Source organism: Contarinia nasturtii, unplaced genomic scaffold, assembly GCF_009176525.2.
Source record: "Contarinia nasturtii isolate CC-2019 unplaced genomic scaffold, AAFC_CNas_1.1 Cnas_scaffold_533, whole genome shotgun sequence".
NCBI classification, from domain to species: Eukaryota; Metazoa; Arthropoda; class Insecta; order Diptera; family Cecidomyiidae; genus Contarinia; species Contarinia nasturtii.
Window position 1 is genome coordinate 1287629 of NW_022197885.1, and position 18688 is coordinate 1306316.

Below are 18688 nucleotides of genomic sequence, written 5' to 3' on the forward strand. Positions count from 1 at the left end.
AACATTACAACAAATAACATTCAAAAATGGTCAATTTTTTATCGTTCTTATTATTGAAATGAAATCTTAAAAGCAACGGCTACGCGATCGTTCCTTCGTTGAACTTTCGCCTTCTGCCTCTTCGTATTCTTCACCAATTGATCGTAGTTTGCGTTTTCTTGGCTTTGCCTTTTGACTTGCGGATTTTCTGCTTGATTCGCCCGAGCTGGTTGAGGGCCGGCTTTCGTTGTCACCACTCAAGGTGCTGCGAGTAATTGATGTTGCCTGATGTGCAAAAATCGACATTACAATCTTAGAAGCATTGTACTTTTCAAACAAGCATAAAGAATACGTTAAATACCTGTGACAATATGTCTTCATTATATATATCTTTGTTCTTCAAATTTCCACACCAATAAGTTTGATTGTTTAAACACTTGTTTGCGGCCAATGCAGCTTCTACCTTATAAACCAGCTGCGAATTAGTTTCACGTAATGTCGGAATTAATGCAATGATTGCTGTGTCTTTTATGGTCTGTAATGAAATGTCCAATCGAATTAATAACGAATATGACAGTTAAAAATAAAAAAAATAAAATACTTTTGAATGGCAGCATAAGGTATGCAAGAATCGCGTGGACTTTTGTAATGACTGCAAAAAAGTTACACTTTCGTCAACTTTTCTGCGCAGCGTTGCCTCGATGGTCGTCATTCCATGTTGTAGAAATAGTTTAATGTACGAATGTGTGTTCTGAAAAATAATTTCAATTACTCCAATCAAATGGTCTCTCAATTGAATAAACTCGTTTTACCTTCAAGTAATAGAAAAAGACACGAGAAAGATCAACCAATTTGGCAATGTTGAGGAGTTTGTCGATTATCCTGATAGAACTGTCCCAATGCTTGAGCTGATTCGATGATTGAGCATTTTTATCCAGTTTTCGGTGCATCGAATCAATCAGAGCCGTAAATATTTCACGATAAAATGTTGGATAGTTCACACTTATGTCCGAGAATAACATAAAGGGATAAAGAACATAAAGAGATATTTTAATGAATAAATTCAAATCAACTCGTAAGACATATTTTTCTTACATTTTGATGCAGGGGAATGTGATTAGTGATCCGCCTTTTGTTTTTAAATCGTTTATTTCAGTTTCGATCCACTGCAAGTTTGATCGAATGAATGAGAATTTTGCATCTTTTATGTAACCCTTCAACAGCTGTTCCAAAAGTGAATTATATTCTCCACCTTGCATTTCGCGTCCTTCAAACGAATACCATTTTCGTGATAAAAATCCTTTGCAAAGTGTAACTATAATACAAAAATACCATTTTAAAATACAAATATGTTTTTTTTCGTTGAGATCGTCTATAGTTTCTTACCAACATGAGTGTGATAAGCATCCTTAGCATCTGTATGTTTAATAACCGCTTGTGCAAAATGAAACATGTAAACGGCTGAATGTAAATCAACCGCAACATCGGCGCTTTTGGTGATATTTATTACTGCTGCCAAAGCCATTTCACTAATGTTGTCTTGCTCTACAGCAGCTTCACCAATAACCGCTTTCAATGCTCCTGAAAACGAAATTAATCACGATGAATTGAAGGTTTTCTCTTGTTTTTCTTTCAATCGCTTACTTTTCAGTGTATCTTTGTTGGCATCATCAGAGAATTCGGGCCAAGTGAATAAAGCGGCCACCAAACGAATGCATAAGCCAAAACAAACTTTAATCATATTTGCTTCATCGCTGAATAGTTTTTCGGAAATTGATTCGGATTCGGTGTCATCATCATCATTATTTTCTGTAACTTCTGAGCTTTTAATGATTTCTTTAAGCTGTTTGGCGACTTGATCGAAGTGGCTCAGGATTCGTGGCAATACATCAACGACATCCGAAATGAATTCGGCCGGAAATGCAATGCTTTGACACGTTTCCACTGTATTACTGAATTTTCTTACGCCAAAAATGCTTTCAATTTTTTGCGTCAAGTCTTCCAAAAGAAACCTGATTGAAAATTGTATTTTAATAATGTTTTAGAAGAAGAAAAAAAATTAAAATGTTCAGACATACTTGAACTCGATCAATCCCAACGATTTACCAACGAATTCACGCGGCAGTGGATATTTCATAACGAGATTTTCTTCAAACAAAACCAACACATCCGGATCCATGCACCGCAAAAATTCGTTCAAATTAAGACTCCAGTCGTTCGATCGTTTTGTTGACATCGCTCGGGCCGATGGTTGTATGGTAGCATCAACAGCGGTGTCAGTGACCGTTTCATTGGCCGTGCTTGGAAGTTGGCTGGTTTGTGTTTTTGAAATGGCCTTCTTTTTCTTAGCTGTGGTTCGTTTTGCACCCGGCCGCTTGAATCGTGACATACTACTGCGTGACACCGATGATTCGGTCAGGAAAATGCATGTCGGTGGAACGTAATCATCTGGTGCAAAAGCCAAAGTTTCTTTGATTTTTTGTTCCCATTCAAGTATTTCTGATAGACGTGTTAGCACTTTTTGTCGCATATTTTGTTGACTTGTGTACGCACTCACACACTCACGAAACACATTTACCGTGTAAAAATACATGTCTAGTACACGACGCGCTCGATCGTCATCGAATTCATCAAAAATATCCACATTTTCGATTGGATCCATGCTCTGCGGTAGAACAATACCAGCTCCCACAATTGCATTAATCAAAGACAAATTGCCATCGTATCGCCGAAAATATAGCACACGCATCAAATTGAATAAAGACGCGAGAATCGTAACCGAATTCAAAGCACTGCGAGAAAAAAAAAATTGTTTTATTTGAGCAGCTCATTTCAAATCGATTTAAACACAAACATTTACCTTCCACTTGGATTCAAAAGAGTGCCCGCAATATCAATTGCAATTGTTATTTTTGTGTCCGTTTCAGTTTGTTCCATTTCTTCATCGGTATTGAGTGCGCGAATGATTTGTAAGTCCCATTGTGCAGACGATGCGGGTGATTGATCAATTATGAAATTATTTTCGAAATATCCGGTCACCAAACCCATTAGCCAAGTCAAAAATGGCCGGTTTATTTGATGATTCAATCGTTCATGATTACGATCCACAAATACGCTTGCCAATTCGTCAAAGAACAATGCCAAATGTTGTGGACAACTTTGCGATGATGTTATAGCCAATTCTGAAAATGAATCAGTATTGAGAAAACACTTCACATTTCTATTCCGATACACTTACCAATATAATTTGCAGCAACCTTTGACAATCTCGTTGGAAGTGATTCAATTGTACTGTATGAAGAGTTCAAATCATCGGATCCTGAATCTCCTTTCCGTTCCCACACCATATTATCGATAACCCGAACGACACCAATAATTCCTCGATTTTTTACGTTTTTAATACTACTTGACACTTGCTTCTTCACCATCATATCGATCAAATCCTTGAGCTCTTCACACGGCGGATCACTGTACGCAATCGAACAGATTATATTCATTACGAGACGAAATTGGCCCAATGAAAAGTCACTCGAATGATCAATTAAGCGCTGCAAAATTTGTTATTTTATAATGTGAAAAGATGCGTATTTGATTAGGTATTGTATATCTACCAGCATTTGAAGGCCATTAAATTTCATTTCAGACGGATACTTTCGATTGATTTCACTCAAGATCATCAGTGCACTGGTTGTGAGATCCGTTTGAGTGGCGGATTTATTTGCCGCAATTCCGGAATCGGCCAATACCATTGCTTGCGCGTTTCTTTCACAGACAAAACCAACCAAACGTGAGAGCAATACTTTACGATCACACGTTTCAATGCCAAATATGAGCCTGGAATATTTCTTATTTCAATTTAGTAATTCTACAAAAAAAAGTTTAAAGTACCCTCCCCTCCACCACCGCACACTACTGGTTTAGATATAGAAAAAAAATTATTTACCGGTAGCCGACATTTGCAAAATTTGAAATCACTGTATTTTTATCACGCACAAAACTGTCCAGCAACTCAAACAGAACTTTTGAATAATCAAGCAAAATGATCGGCAATATGCGTATAGTTTCCTCGAGCAATTTAACATCAATAATATCTGCTTTGAGCTTTCGTCGAATCTGTTGAAATGGAAAACTTCGTTAATCAATGAAATTAAAAAAAAACAACAAAAATGCTTACAATATTTTCAATAGCCACACTTTTTTCATCGTTAATTGTCGTCATCATTAGTAAAATTATTAAATCAATTGGTTTGTACCGTTCAGTATTAGATTGAATCAATTTTAACCAAACGTCAAATAGCTGCTTCGATCGTATCAATGTACGTGATATACACCCAAAAACGTCACGTTGGTTTTTCTGAATATTTGCACGTGTTGTCGGCAATTCCTCCGGCCACCGTAAACACAATCGCAAATTTTCAATTAATTCACGTAACTGTACCGCATCTTCCGTACTAAATTTAAGGATGAACTTTGTGAAACACGGCAGCAACTGACACGGAAGAAATTCAATTTTTATTTGTGAAAATATATTTGACATACCGGACTATATTAGAAGAAAGCGATCTTGTACTGAGATAGTTTTAGTCATGTGGTTCATGAGCTCAACAAATTACTATCTCAGTGCAATGCATGAGGAAGACTTACGTCATTTGGGGCATTATTCTTGATATACCGTATAATTTTCTGGCATATTTGAGAATGTGTGCTCGGATTCAAGCACAGATTTCCGAATGTGTCGATCGTTTCTTCGTTTAATAAGTCGGCATCTTTCGGAAGAAGCTGCATCAATTTTTCAATGACATCATTGTGTCGAGTTAAATCGACAATATCCTCAAGGCTTTTAATAATTGTACGGCGTGCGTCAGTTGATGCAGTTTCGAGGGCGTCAAAAATTTCCGTGCAAACAAAATCACCGTGCGATAAGTGATCTACGAATTTCAATTGAGCCAGTAAAAGTTCGATTTCCATATTCGATGCATTCGTTCTGAAATTGGATGAGTGGATGGTTTTTAACTTAGTAACGGATGAAATAATATGTGCTTACTCTTCAATCGCCAATGCCTTTATTTTACGCATAAGAATTTCAATGATATCCTTTTGCATAAATTGAATCATCAGAAAATCGTTCATCACACTTTCCGTTGATGTTTTTGTTAGATCCGAATTTGGCAATGTGATCTGTGCAAATGAATGAAAATGTAAAAGAGGACGATACAATTGAGCAAAATAAAAAGGCTTACAATGCAACTGCTCAAAATTTTGGTCATTTGATTGGAATTTTTCATAACGTCAAGTAAACCGGAAAGAAATGTTTGTACATTTTCCGGATACTTTGGATGTGATGTGAGCTCTCGCCGCAAACGTATCACAAATTTCAAATGATCACAATTCAATTTTAAACTGACATCGGAATTTCGATCTGATAACATAACTCCGCAACGATGCAGGACACTTTCAAAATACGACATTGGAGTCTGTTGTGTGTACGATATTTGTGATCGTAGCAGGGCACTTCGCTGTGATATGTACCGACTGGGTTGCATCACTTGACTGGTTGGCACAACAAAATCGTCATCGTTCGATATGATGGCTGGCTGATTTTGTGACGCTGACGATTGGCTGGATGGTAAATTGTTGCATTCCTTCAAAATATTACTGGGGCCAGCGACCGATTCATTTGGAGTTGATGTTATTCTCGGATTTGTTACCGTCGACAATGAAGACAGCAAACTGGTATTCTCAGACACTGTAGACAATGTACTTGTGGTTGAAACTGACTTCTTGACGGCACTAGAACCAATTCGATATCGTTTTCCTCGATACATTTTTTTGAAAGTTTACAAACCAAACCACAAACAATAGAAAATATTTAAAAATTGTCCTTTTTGCATGCAACCAATTCAGCTTGCATGTATAAATCTGTTGACTTTTTTGTTTTTACTAAACTGACACTTAATTTTGGCGCCATTTTTTCGTACATTTAGTACAAATTTTGGCGTTCGAGTGAAAAATGCAGTACTAGATCTGTGTAATGAATGCACCGGACATAACATTTATTTGAAATATTTATTCTTTTATTAGGAAAATCTGTCGCACAGGTTTCTTCTCATTTGTCTTTAATTTTTTTAACAACATTCTTAAACATCTAACAAAATAAATTGAGCAATGAATTGAATCACATCATCGAATTTTTTTTTGTTACAATCTCAAAATTGTTCTTCTATTGCATTTTTCTTTAATATCAAATCATGCTAAAAAGCAAAAAATCAAATGCGCTATAGACGGCAATCGCAATTTTCATCGACGTCATCGTTGACATTCGACGATTTTTCATCGTAGCAAGTGCCATTTTTCGATTTTGCTTCACTCATCGCTTGATTTTCATGGCAAGTTGACACTGTTTTTGAATAACTCATCTGTGGAGCGCTTGGGCATGGTGATGTGTTTTGGTTCTCTGCAATTGGAAAACAGATTTAAAAAGAACAATATTACGCTTTAATTCGAAAATCACTTACGAACTCCGCTAACGCCGGCCTCGGCACATGCCTGTGAACAAACTGGTGTGCATACTACTTTTCTTGTTCGTGCTTGAATACTTTCCATATTGATTTTGATTGCAATATGACCAAAGAAGAAGTACCCCAATCCCATGCTGAGCACAACAGCCAAAAATACCCAACCATTATAACACATAACGGCCAACATCACAACATAGCCGAGCGTATTGTGGAAAAGGAAGACCATTGTTTCGTTGATCATTCGGAAAAAGCGCCCCGAAAAAAAATTTGAATTCGGTTCGGTAACTAATAAATTTGCCGATTCACTTGGTGCACACGAAACGGCCGCAATTTGTTCACGCGCCACTTTGGCACGCGCATAAGCAGTATACACCTGTAATTAGACATAGGAATTGCGTGAAATGTTTTCAAGTGGTAGTTAATCTTTTATCAATATACTAACTTTAATTCCTTCATACAGAATAGATAACAGTGCAAACACTAAGCATGTAAGTAAGAATGCTCCAACATTGTCTATTTTCAATGCCTTGAAGAAAAAATTCTTCAATTCGGCCGACCAAAAAAATGTCATTTCCATACCACAGCCGCCACTTTCGCAACCGCAAGAGCAAGAGCCTCTAGATGAATCATTGCAATCACCACACATCGTTTCCATTTTAATTTTTTACAAGAAGTACACACTAACTGGTTTTATCTGGACTGAGAAAACAAATGGATTAGTCTTTCAATTTAAAATATAATTTTAATACAATCGTTTATTTGAATTATTGAATTGTTCACAGCCTGATATGGTTCTTTGATAAACAAACTCATCAACATTCACATAATAATCAAACACGCAACCATAAATTCCGTTAGTTTGGTTTTCGATTGAAAAAAAGTGATGAGTGCATGTAACCGCGTGATTGGCGTACTCAAATTTGTGTGACGTATATATGATTATTTCAAGTTATTTGAACACTATTCACGTTAAAAAAATTAACTTTAAATCCGCTTTTACATGATTACAATCTCATTGATAAAATGCAATTAAAATATTTGTAATGATAAACATTTGTAATGTGATATCTTGATAGAGTTTTTTTCTGAATATGAAAGCATCGCGCATCTTATTTTTAAAAAAAGTAAAGAATTTATGAATACGATGATAAAAATTGTTTGTATTTCTGTGTAAAATTTATTTTGTTCCAAAATATACGCAAAACTGAGCTTTAATATAGCCTACAAAATATTGCAGTAGACCCGAGACTTACGAAATTGCCTGTTGAAATGCCGCTTTGCAACTGAATCAATATTTTTTATTTTTGTGCGTGGAAGAGAGTGAACAATAGCCAACATTACACTCATTTATCAGAATCGCTTTCAATTTTTTTTCATTTTCTTTCTAAATTGAAGCACCTTGATATCGCTATCAATATATTTATCAGTCTTCAAGTATTTAATATGCAATAAATGTCAATGCTCTATTTTTCTGTAAAAATATCAATTTTCTATCAGTCTAACAGTAAGAATTGGTTTGTTGTTACCTGAGCATAAACGAATAAGTGTGGCTTATCACTTTAAATATTTTTTTGAACAAATGGGCATCTTATCGCTCTTCAACCGGTGGCCATTGTTACAATAAAATTATCGCATTTGAGTTCCATTTTATTATATTTATAACGATTGATTATAATCTTCGTTGTATATGTTGAATGTAACACCATTTCAGCTCATGTTGCGTGAAATGAAAATTGAACTACAGCGTAATAAGCGAAAATCAAATGAAAGGGAAATCCATAGCACATTAGCCATATCGAAAGTGTTATGCAATATCTGCATGAGACTAAATTTGTGCGCGCACACACACCTAATTTAATGCCAATAGTTATATTGACGAAGAAATAACCATGCAAAACCTGTTTCACAGCAACTGTGCTTATTTGAGACATTTTGCATTTTCGATACAGCATTCAACATCTAACTCAACACATACGTCTGCTAAATACACGAGCTATCGTATGGACGAACTTAAAATCATTTTACACCACGGTCCCACATAAAATGTCATGCGTATATTGTACAATTACCGAGACAATTACGATGATTTGGCGTAAATCATTATCGAAATAAACGCCCCAATAAGTAAAAAAAAAAACTCTTTTCTGCGAATTCGTTCCAATCTACAGAAATTTCAAACAAGATTTTGTTTTCGATTATTTTGGTTGTCTTTGTTCAATCTGAATGGGCCGATAAGCAAACAAAGGTGATTTTTCAATTTAGTTCAATGAATAGACTAAATAAATTAGCTTGAACCGTGCGAAATCTCTTACTTGAATTCATCAAAGAATGAACAAGTACAATCTCCATTTTTTTCTTTTTCGTTTGAAAACAATTTAGTTAGCGTTAAAGTATCGAATGTCACAGTTTCGCTTTTAGTCTGATTTTATTTTATTTCGACATGAAAGGAACATGGAACATCAATTCGAGAAGATAGAGCAATAAAGGTTAATCATTTTTTTTGTTTTATTTCACTTACAATTGAGTTTACAATGTGAATAGTGAATCATACGGTATTGCTTTAAGCTCGCATTGAACCGTAAACAAAAGCAGAAAATTGTAGAGATAACGATAGCAAAGAGAAAAAACACTTATTTGTATTTTTAATATTGCAAATTTATTCTATTTCACGAAGTTCCAACGTTTTACGTTAAATGACAGAACCGGCAAGAATTTATAATAAAAACCTGTTTATAAATAGAGATAGATGCCATAATGATGTTAGTCAGCACAGCAATTCGACGATAAACTAATTAAACAAATGTTCTGCAGTAGATTGCCACACAATATTTGTCACACAAATTCGCACAACGTTTCATTGTAATAGTAAATGCCATCAAAGTGCAAACGACAACAATGCATCAAAATAAACAATTGCATGAGAGACGGCGGCGGATAAAAACCGTTTCTATTTGTTCAACAAGTGAAACATGTTTACCTTGAAAATCCCGAAAGACGTGATGTGTATATTTGTATATCGGGTCTAACAGTGGAACAATTGATTCTGTAATACTGTGCGCCACACTCGATTGTCATGCACTTTTATTGCAAGGTATTTTATGAATTACAAACTCAGCTAATATAAATTTGCTTTTTTATCACACAGCTAACTTTGGCTGAATGTTTTTATTTTCTTTTATTATCACTTTTGATGTTATTGTTCATTCCACCAAGTAATTGCTACCTCATTCTTTTATCACAAGGAGGTTGTACGTTCTGATCGTATTTACAATGAGAATGAAAATTGCAGTCAATTACACACTGTCGACTGCATACAAGACTGTTTCGCTTATCAAAACCCAACTGACGACTGATTACGGTATGTGAAACACAAGTCAAAAGTATCTCTCTCTCCGTTGTACATTGGTCGGTTGTACACACTAAAGCAGATTCACATGTACGAGCACCAAAACATTCAAAATGTCACGACGGGACTGTGGAACAAAACAGAGAATGTATATTTGTCCGTTCATTGATACAAAACTCTCGGTTGAATCATTTCGCACTTTTTGCCCAAACACCACATTTGTTTCGTCACATTTTCACACAGCAATGAGCTGAAAACAACGCGTTTGTTTACACGAATGAAAGGGAAAAAGAAGGTGTAAAAAAATCGCAACACAATACTAAATGTGACATTTACAATTTAGATTCGGACGGCTTGAAAATCAAAACCTTGTGAAGTGATTAAGCTTTTTGCTATATGAAACCTGTCAATTTCATTTCAATTACAATAGATCGAACACAACATCGACAGATGCAATTGAATTTTTATTTTCTGAACTATTTTTGATGATGTTTGCCAATTTTTTCATTTAATCTCCACTAAGAACAAGATACAGAGCTCCTTCGATTGAAAAATTATCGTTTAAACAAAATCGTGTTTGTACATGGAAAACAACGTACAATATCAATCTAGTACCACCGTCAAAACTAATCGATAGATGGTTCTCAGTGTGAACTGAGTCGTCAAAGTAAATGTCATTCGTATCAAAATAAACTTGTGTCTTTCCAAATCCGAATAGAGAAAATAGTAAAATACATTCCATGACAAAAAATAAATCGCACTAATCCAACGCATTTTCCGTTTGAAATAAAAAAAAATAATGGAAAAGGATAGTGACAGTACATTGACGTCATTGGATGAGAATACAGAGAATTTATGCGATAATCCTACACGTGATAATTTGGCCGAAGGTATAGTTAGTTTATTTCAACCAATTATTGATAAATTGGATGATCGAGTTCGTTCAACAAGGTAAATATTTGTCATTGTCTTTTGAAATTTTAGCCATTTTTTTCGTTCGTTCAAAAGAAAAGCTATAAATATGAATATGATTTATTCATTAGACTGGCACAACAAGATCTATCAGAGCAATTGGACAGTTTGATAGCACAATTGCGTTCAATTGAAGATATTCAACATACATCCCCCGAATTTGATACGTACGTTCATAAGTTGATAAACGTTAAGCATAAAGTCACCGTTATTTACAGTATACTTCAAGGTGCTCAGGTGAGCAAATTTTATTCGATTTTCAATTTAACATTTTGTTGAATGATTTTTGCCTCTTTAACAGGATCGATTAAATAGACTCCACAAGCAAATCGAGCGTGAAAAATTCAAACGACGTTCGATACTTGACAGTGAATTGAGCAGTCCAGACACTCCAACAACTCCAACGTCATAAGTTAATTTATTTTAAAATTTCAACATCAAAATGGAAACGCCATACTTAACTCATATCACATCCGAAGATTTTAAATATGTTTACGAACCAGCCGAAGATAGTTTTCTATTGCTTGATGCTCTCGAGGCGGATTTGTCAAAATTACAATCACAACAGCCAGCCATTTGTACTGAAATTGGTTCAGGCAGTGGTGTTATCATTACAGCTGTAGCAAAGGCACTACCACAAACGGCATGTTTTGCAATTGACATAAATCCACGTGCTTGTGATGTTACTACACGGACGGCAGCCAAAAACGGAGCCAATTTAAATGTTATTAATATGAATCTTTTGAATGGTTTTCGATCAAATGTGGTTGATGTGCTGATTTTTAATCCACCCTACGTCGTTACGCCAGACGAAGAAATCGATTCATATGATTCGACCAGCGATAATCCATTCAATGACAATATTATTAAATCGTGGGCTGGCGGCACGGATGGCCGACTCATTATGGATCGAGTTTTCGATGCAATGGATACCATTTTAACAGCAAACGGAACAGCATACATTCTGGTCATTGAAGAAAACAAGCCAAAAGAAATCATAGCCAATATGAAAACGAAAGGTTTTTGCGGGTCTATTGTAACCGAACGTCGTATCCGTGGTGAACATTTATTTGTTATCAGATTTGAAAGAGTTTCACATGCCCAGATTTGTAAAAGTGCAATTAAGTAATAAATTATTGAGTTTCCATTTCGAAAATGCATTTCCACTTATTTGTTGCTATCGTGATTTTGTCATACATGGACATTTTGTCATCATTTGGTTTGAGTTTTAAGCATACCATGAAGTTTGTTTGAACTTTTTAAAAGGGGTTCTTTCAAGTAAATAATGCGTTTGAATGAAACAAGCAGATTTGTGTTTTGGTGTATTTTATTCGTAGCATTTTCTACAAAAATCTGTATTTATATATTTTCCTATTAGTAGTTATAAAATACTGTAGCACATTGTGTTATATTATTAAAATATCAAAATATTGTGGCATATTGTGTAAATATCTGGTGTTGCTTTGCAAAATAAAGAATAATGACAAATATTGAATAAATCTCATATATAAGATTTTTGTAATAAGCACGAATCATATTAATTATGGAATTACCGGGGTAAAACATCTACAACAATCCGTTCTAGAATTCGTCGATTTATTTTTTCCAGCCAATGCACTTGTTTCTCGGAAAGATTGCGTTTCTTTCGGATGCTTTGGAGAAAATCGTATTCTTTTTTGTCATACAAATAGCCTTTTTCGAAGGCATATTTGATCAGCGCCTCGTTCGGTTTGCGTATATTGGTACTCGTGGCTCCCTTAATGTTGTCCAAATCTTTTTGATTCACAGACAGAGAAAGGATGTGTTCCTTCAATTTGATGAAATTGTGCGAACCATGATAACTACTTTTGTAGTCCATTTTCTGGATTTTTCACGGTATTTCACAACTGAACGAAATTAACTTGATCACAGCAGCCAGCTTTATACGTCTTCGTTCTCACTGTGCCCAGTCACATATAAGTGAATTCATCGTGAATTGTCCACTTCATCTTTGCATTCGTTGTTAGCCACAACTACAATGTGGAAGGTTCTGGATTCGTGAAAAATGATGTTTCATCATTTCTTTTATCCATTTTCACAATACAACTAATATATCTTTGCATCAATATTTTGATAAAAAAAAAGCAAATTCCTTTATTAGCAATTTTTTGTGTAAATTTATTGTAATTTTCTGCATTACTAGAAATTTGAAATTTTACCACAAAAAAGTACAGTATACATTTGTGCAATACATACAGAGTTAAAAAAATCTAGTACGTTTATGTCTTTTACGAGTAGATCTAATGTTTGCTCGAACTGTCAAAACTCATTTCGCTATAATTGGTGTAAACAATCAACAGTCATACATCTTGTATGATTCTTTTCACTTGAAAAATATTTGAATACAATTTGTTGGAAACTTTTATGTTCAAAATTAAGATATAACACGAAAAAAGTGAAAATACCTATTCGAACCGAAAATATTGTGAAATCTTAATTGGTTGATTTTGACTTCAGTACAATAACACGCCTAACCTCAAAGACGACGCTTTACACATATATTTTCTAAAAACAAAATTTCCAGTTCACCATGGCAAATATCTCCGTAACAACACCAAGTGAGAATTGGATCAAAGCGATGAACGATCACATCATTCCAAATCAAGAGTATTTGCTGCAAGGCTCGATTTTGGATTCGGCCGTGGAGCATTTGTTGCACAGGTTTGTTGTTGCTTTGAAATGCACTCACACACTGTTGATAATAAAAAATGGTTTTTTAATTATTTAGATTGAAGGGGCTATGTGATAACGTGGATTCTGGACCGGAACAGTTTCAAGATCATGAAATTTCATTCAGCCTACGTATGCCAAATCAGCCAGTAAGTCATCAATACCATTTGTTATTTGTATATGCCGTGATCCAAATGTTATTTTCATTTTCAGAATACACTTCAATTGCGTGTGAAAAAAGCAACGGCTGAGACTGATCAGTTCCAACCATATCAATTGAGGTACATTGGGCAGCCGGAAATCGGTGATCGAACGCGTCCAACTTTAGTTCGTTCGAGCATAAATGTCGCATGTACATCATCGGTTGTTGAGTTTCTCACGGAATTGGGTTGTCGCGTGGATTTTGAGTATATTAATCGTGGATATATGTTTCGAAAGGGTCGAATGAAGATCACCGTTTCGAAAATATTCAAAGTGACACCATTAAAACCGGGCGAGACATTCAATGACCCCATATCTCAGAGTTATTTGGTTGAACTCTCCGTGCTGGCAACCACCGGCCAAGATGCCATCGGTGAGGATATGCGCGCGTTTGCCGAACAGTTGAAACCATTAGTACAATTGGATAAAATCGATTGTAAACGACTTGGCAACTTACCTTGAACGATATATTTTTAGTGTAGATTAAGAATCAAATTAAATCTGACTTATTTACCATTCAATAAAAAAAGAAAATCTAAGCGCATTTCGTTTGAGGGCTTCATTCTTGTTTTGTATTCAATTTTTGCGTTCGTGGCGAAAAATATATTGTATTTCACACAAAAAAGTCACACAATTGTGTCTCATTAACGTGGAACTATTTGATTTGTGATAAGTTGTCCAGAAACATCGAACTGAAAATGTACATATCACCAAAGGTGTCGTTCAAATAATATTGGGCAAAAAAAAATGTATAATGAATGAACGTCATCGAAACGAGACACACGTACAAAAACCAAAAATGAGGTTTAGAAATGACCGTCCTTGACGTAATCGATTGGTTAAATGGATTATCACTTGATCGCAATTCCATTTTATTACATCCAATTTCCCAAGCGATATCAATTACAATTTGACATCAATATTGGCATGCAATAAATGCGCATATTGCAATACACGCAGCAATCAGGTAAAAAACCAAACCAAAGCGCAATAACGTTTCGATCAAAACGTAAAAGACACAATTAAAATTGATTGTAAAAAAAGAAGAGTGGCGTGTATGTGTGTTGTTTTCACGAAGGCGGTGCTTTGATAAAACCAACAAATCATAAAATTTAATTTCAGTGGGGAGACAAGCCCAAAACGACAATATAAAGATAAATACAAGAGACGTGACAGGTGACAAAATTTATGCTGTATGCCGAGACAATATATACATGTCCGTAAACAGAAATCCTATCATAACCCCCCAAAAAAAAAACAATCGGTTTCAAATCGGATATATAAATCGTAATGCTGTGCACGCATCTCATTTTAATGCACAATGCAAAAAAAAAGAAGTTGCTCAATTTTAATGGTCAAACAAAATAAGTATGCCGACGAAGCCACACCAAATCATCCAAATCATCAATTGATTCTCAATACCTTATAAGTGAAAATACAAACAGATTATGCTAACAATCTACAAAGACCAGTGGCCCTTTTGCATATGTAATCATTCTCAAACAATAACAATGAATTTGTACAGCCACTAAACCAAACGATGATGAACAAATCATTTCGCGTAATATTTCATATATATACACATTTATTTCAGTTTTCATTAGTGTACATGTCTTTTATTTACAATTGGTTCGGAATACGCGTGTCTCCACAATTGAAAAGCAAACGAATACACAATTTATACAATACAAGAGAACATCGATTGTATGTTTTGGCGTTCTGTTTTTGATGAGTAAACCAATCGCAATTGTCTACTAGATAAAGATTGGAGTTATTTACACACGTTCACATTTATGTGAACAAAAGGCGGCGTTCTTCCATACCATACATCACTTTTTTCTTTGTCATTGTTCTTCTTATTTTATCGTTCTTTCTCTCACCGTATTCAATATGCGCACTTTTATCAATTGTATTTTTTGTGCAGCTCTTTTCACCTCTTTCTAAAAATGGTGGCTCTTTCAACGAACAATTGAAATTTGTAATTGGAACAATCACAAAAAAAAAAACAATTAAATCGGCTTATTAGAGCCGCAGATACAAACATGCGCAAAATGAGAGAGAGAGAGAGGGTGGTAGAGAGTGATGAAAGATTTTATATAAAAAATATATAAAAAGCGAATTTATTAACTGCAGGTCGTAAACATTTTGATCTAGATTTCAAATCGATCTTGATATCGATTTTTATACAACGAACGTGTTGAGATCGAACGTCATATGGAGATAACAGTCTAATAAATTAATGTCAATTAATTAATTAGTAGGCTTTTTTGATTTTCATTTTGCACGAAATTCGATCGTGTCATTTGATCAAAAGATAATATATTTTTGTTGCTGTCACACTCTATGCTAATTTAAAATGACTTCATTAAGCAAAAGAAAAATCAAAAACAGCTTTACGCGGTAGTACAAGAATTATATGTGTCTTACTGGAATTGATAACTTTTTTAAAAGACATTTTTTTGTAATTCTCTCATTCAGTCCTTTAGAATTCGTAGAAAATAAAATGAAAAAATGACGCGAATATTATCAAAATTCGGAGATGCTTTTTCATCATAATAACGCTCGCATTAAATTCAAAGAACATTGCTATCATTAAATGATTCACACAATATTCTAGAAAAACAAATTTAATAACGTGTGTGATTTGTGAAATAATTTGTAAAATGATATTTGATTTGATTTGTTGTTTTTGCTACATTTGTTGAAATGTCAACGTAAAATAAAAACCGAATTTGAATCAAATCATTTGACACTTACACGCGTGGCCCGAAATCCAAATATACTTTCGAACGAATCAAAACACCGATCAATAAAGGATTTATACAAGATAAAGAGCGTGAGAGCGCCATGATATGTATCACATTTCAAATTTATTTACCATATTCAGAGGTCGAAAGTGATTAATTTTAAAATGTATTCGAATGGAAATATCACAGGCGCAAACTACGTATCAAATTGAAAAATATGGCATTTAGCTCTATCTCTTTTTGGATTTATTTGATTCAATTCTTTGGAAAGCCCGTTTTGAATGCGTGTGGAGTATTTTATGAAGAAGAAAAAAAAACACATTCTGAAGCATGCGCGGCCGATTCCGATAAGTGATCAACGAAAGGAAAGTGACGAAAGAGAAATGCCGTGAGAAAAAAAGAAGAAACATTAGATAAAGAATACGGAATCTATTTTCAATGGAATGTTCAGTTTGGTCCAATTCAATTAAACTGTCACTCAAAACGTTATTTTAATGAAGATATGGGGCCATCTTATTTAAATTGGCAATAGAGATTTTTTGCTAAAATGGCAAAATTAAATTAAGATCACAATAAATGATGGCCAGTGCCACTGCAGTCGATCTTTTTTTTTTAATTACCTAACTGTACATTTCACCCGAAGAAAGAGGAGACAAATGAAAACATATCACACCAAAATCGCATATCAGTTGAATGAATGAAGGAAAAATAAGTTAGAGGATGAAATCGACATGCCAATAAAATAATCAAATTTATTGTCATCGCACCCAGCGACACAAACAAAATCTGAATATCACAAGTAAAATCAGCTTTTTGGCGCTTTCAAATCAATAAAAAAAAATCCCAAGCGATAAATGTGGAAGAAGAAAACAAAAATGCCAAAAACTGCAATTAAATGAATAAAAGAAAACGATTTATAAATCTCACGGTTTGTTGTGAGTATTAACTATATGTGTGTGTGTTTTTTTTCTGTTTTTATTTCGTGTTGCTCTTTTTTCGCTGGATTTTGTTGACAATAAAACTTAGTGATTGCGCTTCACCTTCACCACCGCCAGCAGTGGCAGCAAAAAATGTCTGGTCGCTCTTCTTTCTTTTATGCTCCATCGCATCTCGATGTTTCATCTTCTTAACCGTTTTTTTTCGCATGTTTGTTTGTCTGTTGGTTTGACAGGCGAAAAATTTAAATATCAAAAACTGGAGTTCGTTTTGTGGAAGTTGAATGAATGAAGACGAATGAAACCAAGACACAGATAAAACGTTCAATGTGTCGCAATTCTATCTAGTGTTATCGTTTTATTTCGAGTTTTTTTATGATTATTTTCGGATTTTTCTCAGATTTTAAATTTAATTTATGTGATTGTGCAAATCGTTTTGATGGTGGCCACTTGTTGTTTGCAGTTTCGACTGCACCCATTTTTGTTCGCTCGAGATCCCAAAAAAATCCATATATTTTCGTACGTAGTTGTTTCTGAATGACGCCCGAAACGTGTATCTTTTAAAATTAATTCGACTATGTGTGCGCGTGTGAGGCAGAAGAGAAAAAATTCATTATGCAAATCCGATGATTCTATGTCACGGAGAGAAGCAGAAAAAAAATCGCATAAGAAAAGATACAAATGTTTTCACATAGTTTACGTTTTATTGTGATTGGGTAAATTAATTTCGTCTCTCGTAGCCAAAGATATGAATTGTGCGTAGACATTTATGAAATATAAAAAACCATACGGTTGCCGTATGCAAATCATTTGGATATTTTTAAATTTTATTACTCACCGTTGTGTTTGTTGTTGTGTTGATACCTTTATTGTGCTGTAAATCGTTTCTTTTACAATATACATTTGAGTCGATCAAGTGCACGGCACGTCAAAAGGTTTTATTTTGTATAACTGAATCATTTAAGTTACCTTTGTTATTTAATGTCGCTGATGACCCCAAAGCTACGGGATTTTCTATCATATTTCATGATTTTTGTCAATGACTTGATATTCAGCTTCGGAAACTGGTTGGACGAATCCATTGAATGGCATATAGGCTATTTCTGGAATGACTTTTCACCGTTTAAACCATAGCAATTGTTTTTCATTGTCTTCTTTTGACTTTGTTTTTCAAAAACCTTGACCAAACACCGAAAAAACATCGAACCATCACAAGTCGTAAATATATATATTTGTGTGTGTGTGTGTGTGTTGGGCGCGCATGAATGAAAACCCGACAAA

The 18688-nt window shown here is 34.6% G+C and overlaps 5 protein-coding genes across 8 annotated transcripts; 3 read left to right on the plus strand and 2 right to left on the minus strand.

Annotated features, from left to right (window-relative positions):
- Positions 1-23: 23 nt before the first annotated feature.
- Positions 24-5927, minus strand: LOC116339588 (Fanconi anemia group D2 protein). Its single transcript, XM_031765553.1, has 16 exons — positions 5220-5927; positions 5024-5157; positions 4624-4963; positions 4154-4468; positions 3923-4092; positions 3591-3813; positions 3218-3527; positions 2840-3161; positions 2058-2771; positions 1624-1991; positions 1366-1560; positions 1075-1294; positions 792-981; positions 581-730; positions 341-514; positions 24-264 (listed from the first exon to the last, which is right to left on the minus strand). The coding sequence occupies exons 1-16, from the start codon at positions 5802-5804 to the stop codon at positions 67-69; spliced, it is 4608 nt and encodes a 1535-aa protein (XP_031621413.1). The 5' UTR covers positions 5805-5927; the 3' UTR covers positions 24-66.
- Positions 5928-6002: 75 nt separating this feature from the next.
- On the minus strand, positions 6003-10130 carry LOC116339589 (copper transporter 5.1-like). 4 transcript variants are annotated; one of them, XM_031765556.1, is made up of 4 exons: positions 9475-10130; positions 6940-7191; positions 6495-6870; positions 6003-6433 (listed from the first exon to the last, which is right to left on the minus strand). In XM_031765556.1, the coding sequence occupies exons 2-4, from the start codon at positions 7150-7152 to the stop codon at positions 6255-6257; spliced, it is 768 nt and encodes a 255-aa protein (XP_031621416.1). In that variant the 5' UTR covers positions 7153-7191; positions 9475-10130; the 3' UTR covers positions 6003-6254. The 4 variants fall into 4 exon arrangements, with proteins under 4 accessions (XP_031621416.1, XP_031621415.1, XP_031621414.1 ...); XM_031765555.1 differs by having other exon boundaries at positions 6940-7196; XM_031765554.1 differs by lacking the exon at positions 9475-10130 and adding an exon at positions 7751-7872 and having other exon boundaries at positions 6940-7196.
- Positions 10131-10515: 385 nt separating this feature from the next.
- On the plus strand, positions 10516-11241 carry LOC116339571 (SNAPIN protein homolog). The gene is made up of 3 exons (XM_031765525.1): positions 10516-10794; positions 10887-11052; positions 11117-11241. The coding sequence occupies exons 1-3, from the start codon at positions 10643-10645 to the stop codon at positions 11225-11227; spliced, it is 429 nt and encodes a 142-aa protein (XP_031621385.1). The 5' UTR covers positions 10516-10642; the 3' UTR covers positions 11228-11241.
- A 2-nt stretch (positions 11242-11243) lies between these two features.
- On the plus strand, positions 11244-11971 carry LOC116339570 (methyltransferase N6AMT1). The gene has a single exon (XM_031765524.1). The coding sequence runs from the start codon at positions 11258-11260 to the stop codon at positions 11942-11944; it is 687 nt and encodes a 228-aa protein (XP_031621384.1). The 5' UTR covers positions 11244-11257; the 3' UTR covers positions 11945-11971.
- A 1147-nt stretch (positions 11972-13118) lies between these two features.
- LOC116339660 (mediator of RNA polymerase II transcription subunit 18) lies at positions 13119-14287 on the plus strand. Its single transcript, XM_031765676.1, has 3 exons — positions 13119-13515; positions 13583-13673; positions 13738-14287. Exons 1-3 carry the CDS (start codon positions 13385-13387, stop codon positions 14185-14187), a joined length of 672 nt encoding a protein of 223 aa, XP_031621536.1. The 5' UTR covers positions 13119-13384; the 3' UTR covers positions 14188-14287.
- The last annotated feature ends 4401 nt before the right edge of the window (positions 14288-18688 follow it).

Bases quoted from the DNA above. Each gene is read 5' to 3' on its own strand.
- LOC116339588 (XM_031765553.1), bottom strand. From the start codon at position 5,804: ATGTATCGAGGAAAACGATATCGAATTGGTTCTAGTGCCGTCAAGAAG. The intron at 1,992-2,057 runs GTATGTCTGAAC...ATTTTCAATCAG, and splicing joins TTGGGATTGATCGAGTTCAA to GTTTCTTTTGGAAGACTTGA. The intron at 982-1,074 runs GTAAGAAAAATA...CTCGGACATAAG, and splicing joins ACATTCCCCTGCATCAAAAT to TGTGAACTATCCAACATTTT.
- LOC116339660 (XM_031765676.1), top strand. From the start codon at position 13,385: ATGGCAAATATCTCCGTAACAACACCAAGTGAGAATTGGATCAAAGCG. The intron at 13,516-13,582 runs GTTTGTTGTTGC...TTAATTATTTAG, and splicing joins GTGGAGCATTTGTTGCACAG to ATTGAAGGGGCTATGTGATA. The intron at 13,674-13,737 runs GTAAGTCATCAA...TTTCATTTTCAG, and splicing joins TACGTATGCCAAATCAGCCA to AATACACTTCAATTGCGTGT.
- LOC116339570 (XM_031765524.1), top strand. From the start codon at position 11,258: ATGGAAACGCCATACTTAACTCATATCACATCCGAAGATTTTAAATAT.
- LOC116339571 (XM_031765525.1), top strand. From the start codon at position 10,643: ATGGAAAAGGATAGTGACAGTACATTGACGTCATTGGATGAGAATACA. The intron at 10,795-10,886 runs GTAAATATTTGT...TTTATTCATTAG, and splicing joins GATCGAGTTCGTTCAACAAG to ACTGGCACAACAAGATCTAT. The intron at 11,053-11,116 runs GTGAGCAAATTT...CCTCTTTAACAG, and splicing joins GTATACTTCAAGGTGCTCAG to GATCGATTAAATAGACTCCA.
- LOC116339589 (XM_031765556.1), bottom strand. From the start codon at position 7,152: ATGGAAACGATGTGTGGTGATTGCAATGATTCATCTAGAGGCTCTTGC. The intron at 6,871-6,939 runs GTTAGTATATTG...GTCTAATTACAG, and splicing joins TTCTGTATGAAGGAATTAAA to GTGTATACTGCTTATGCGCG. The intron at 6,434-6,494 runs GTAAGTGATTTT...TTCCAATTGCAG, and splicing joins GGCCGGCGTTAGCGGAGTTC to AGAACCAAAACACATCACCA.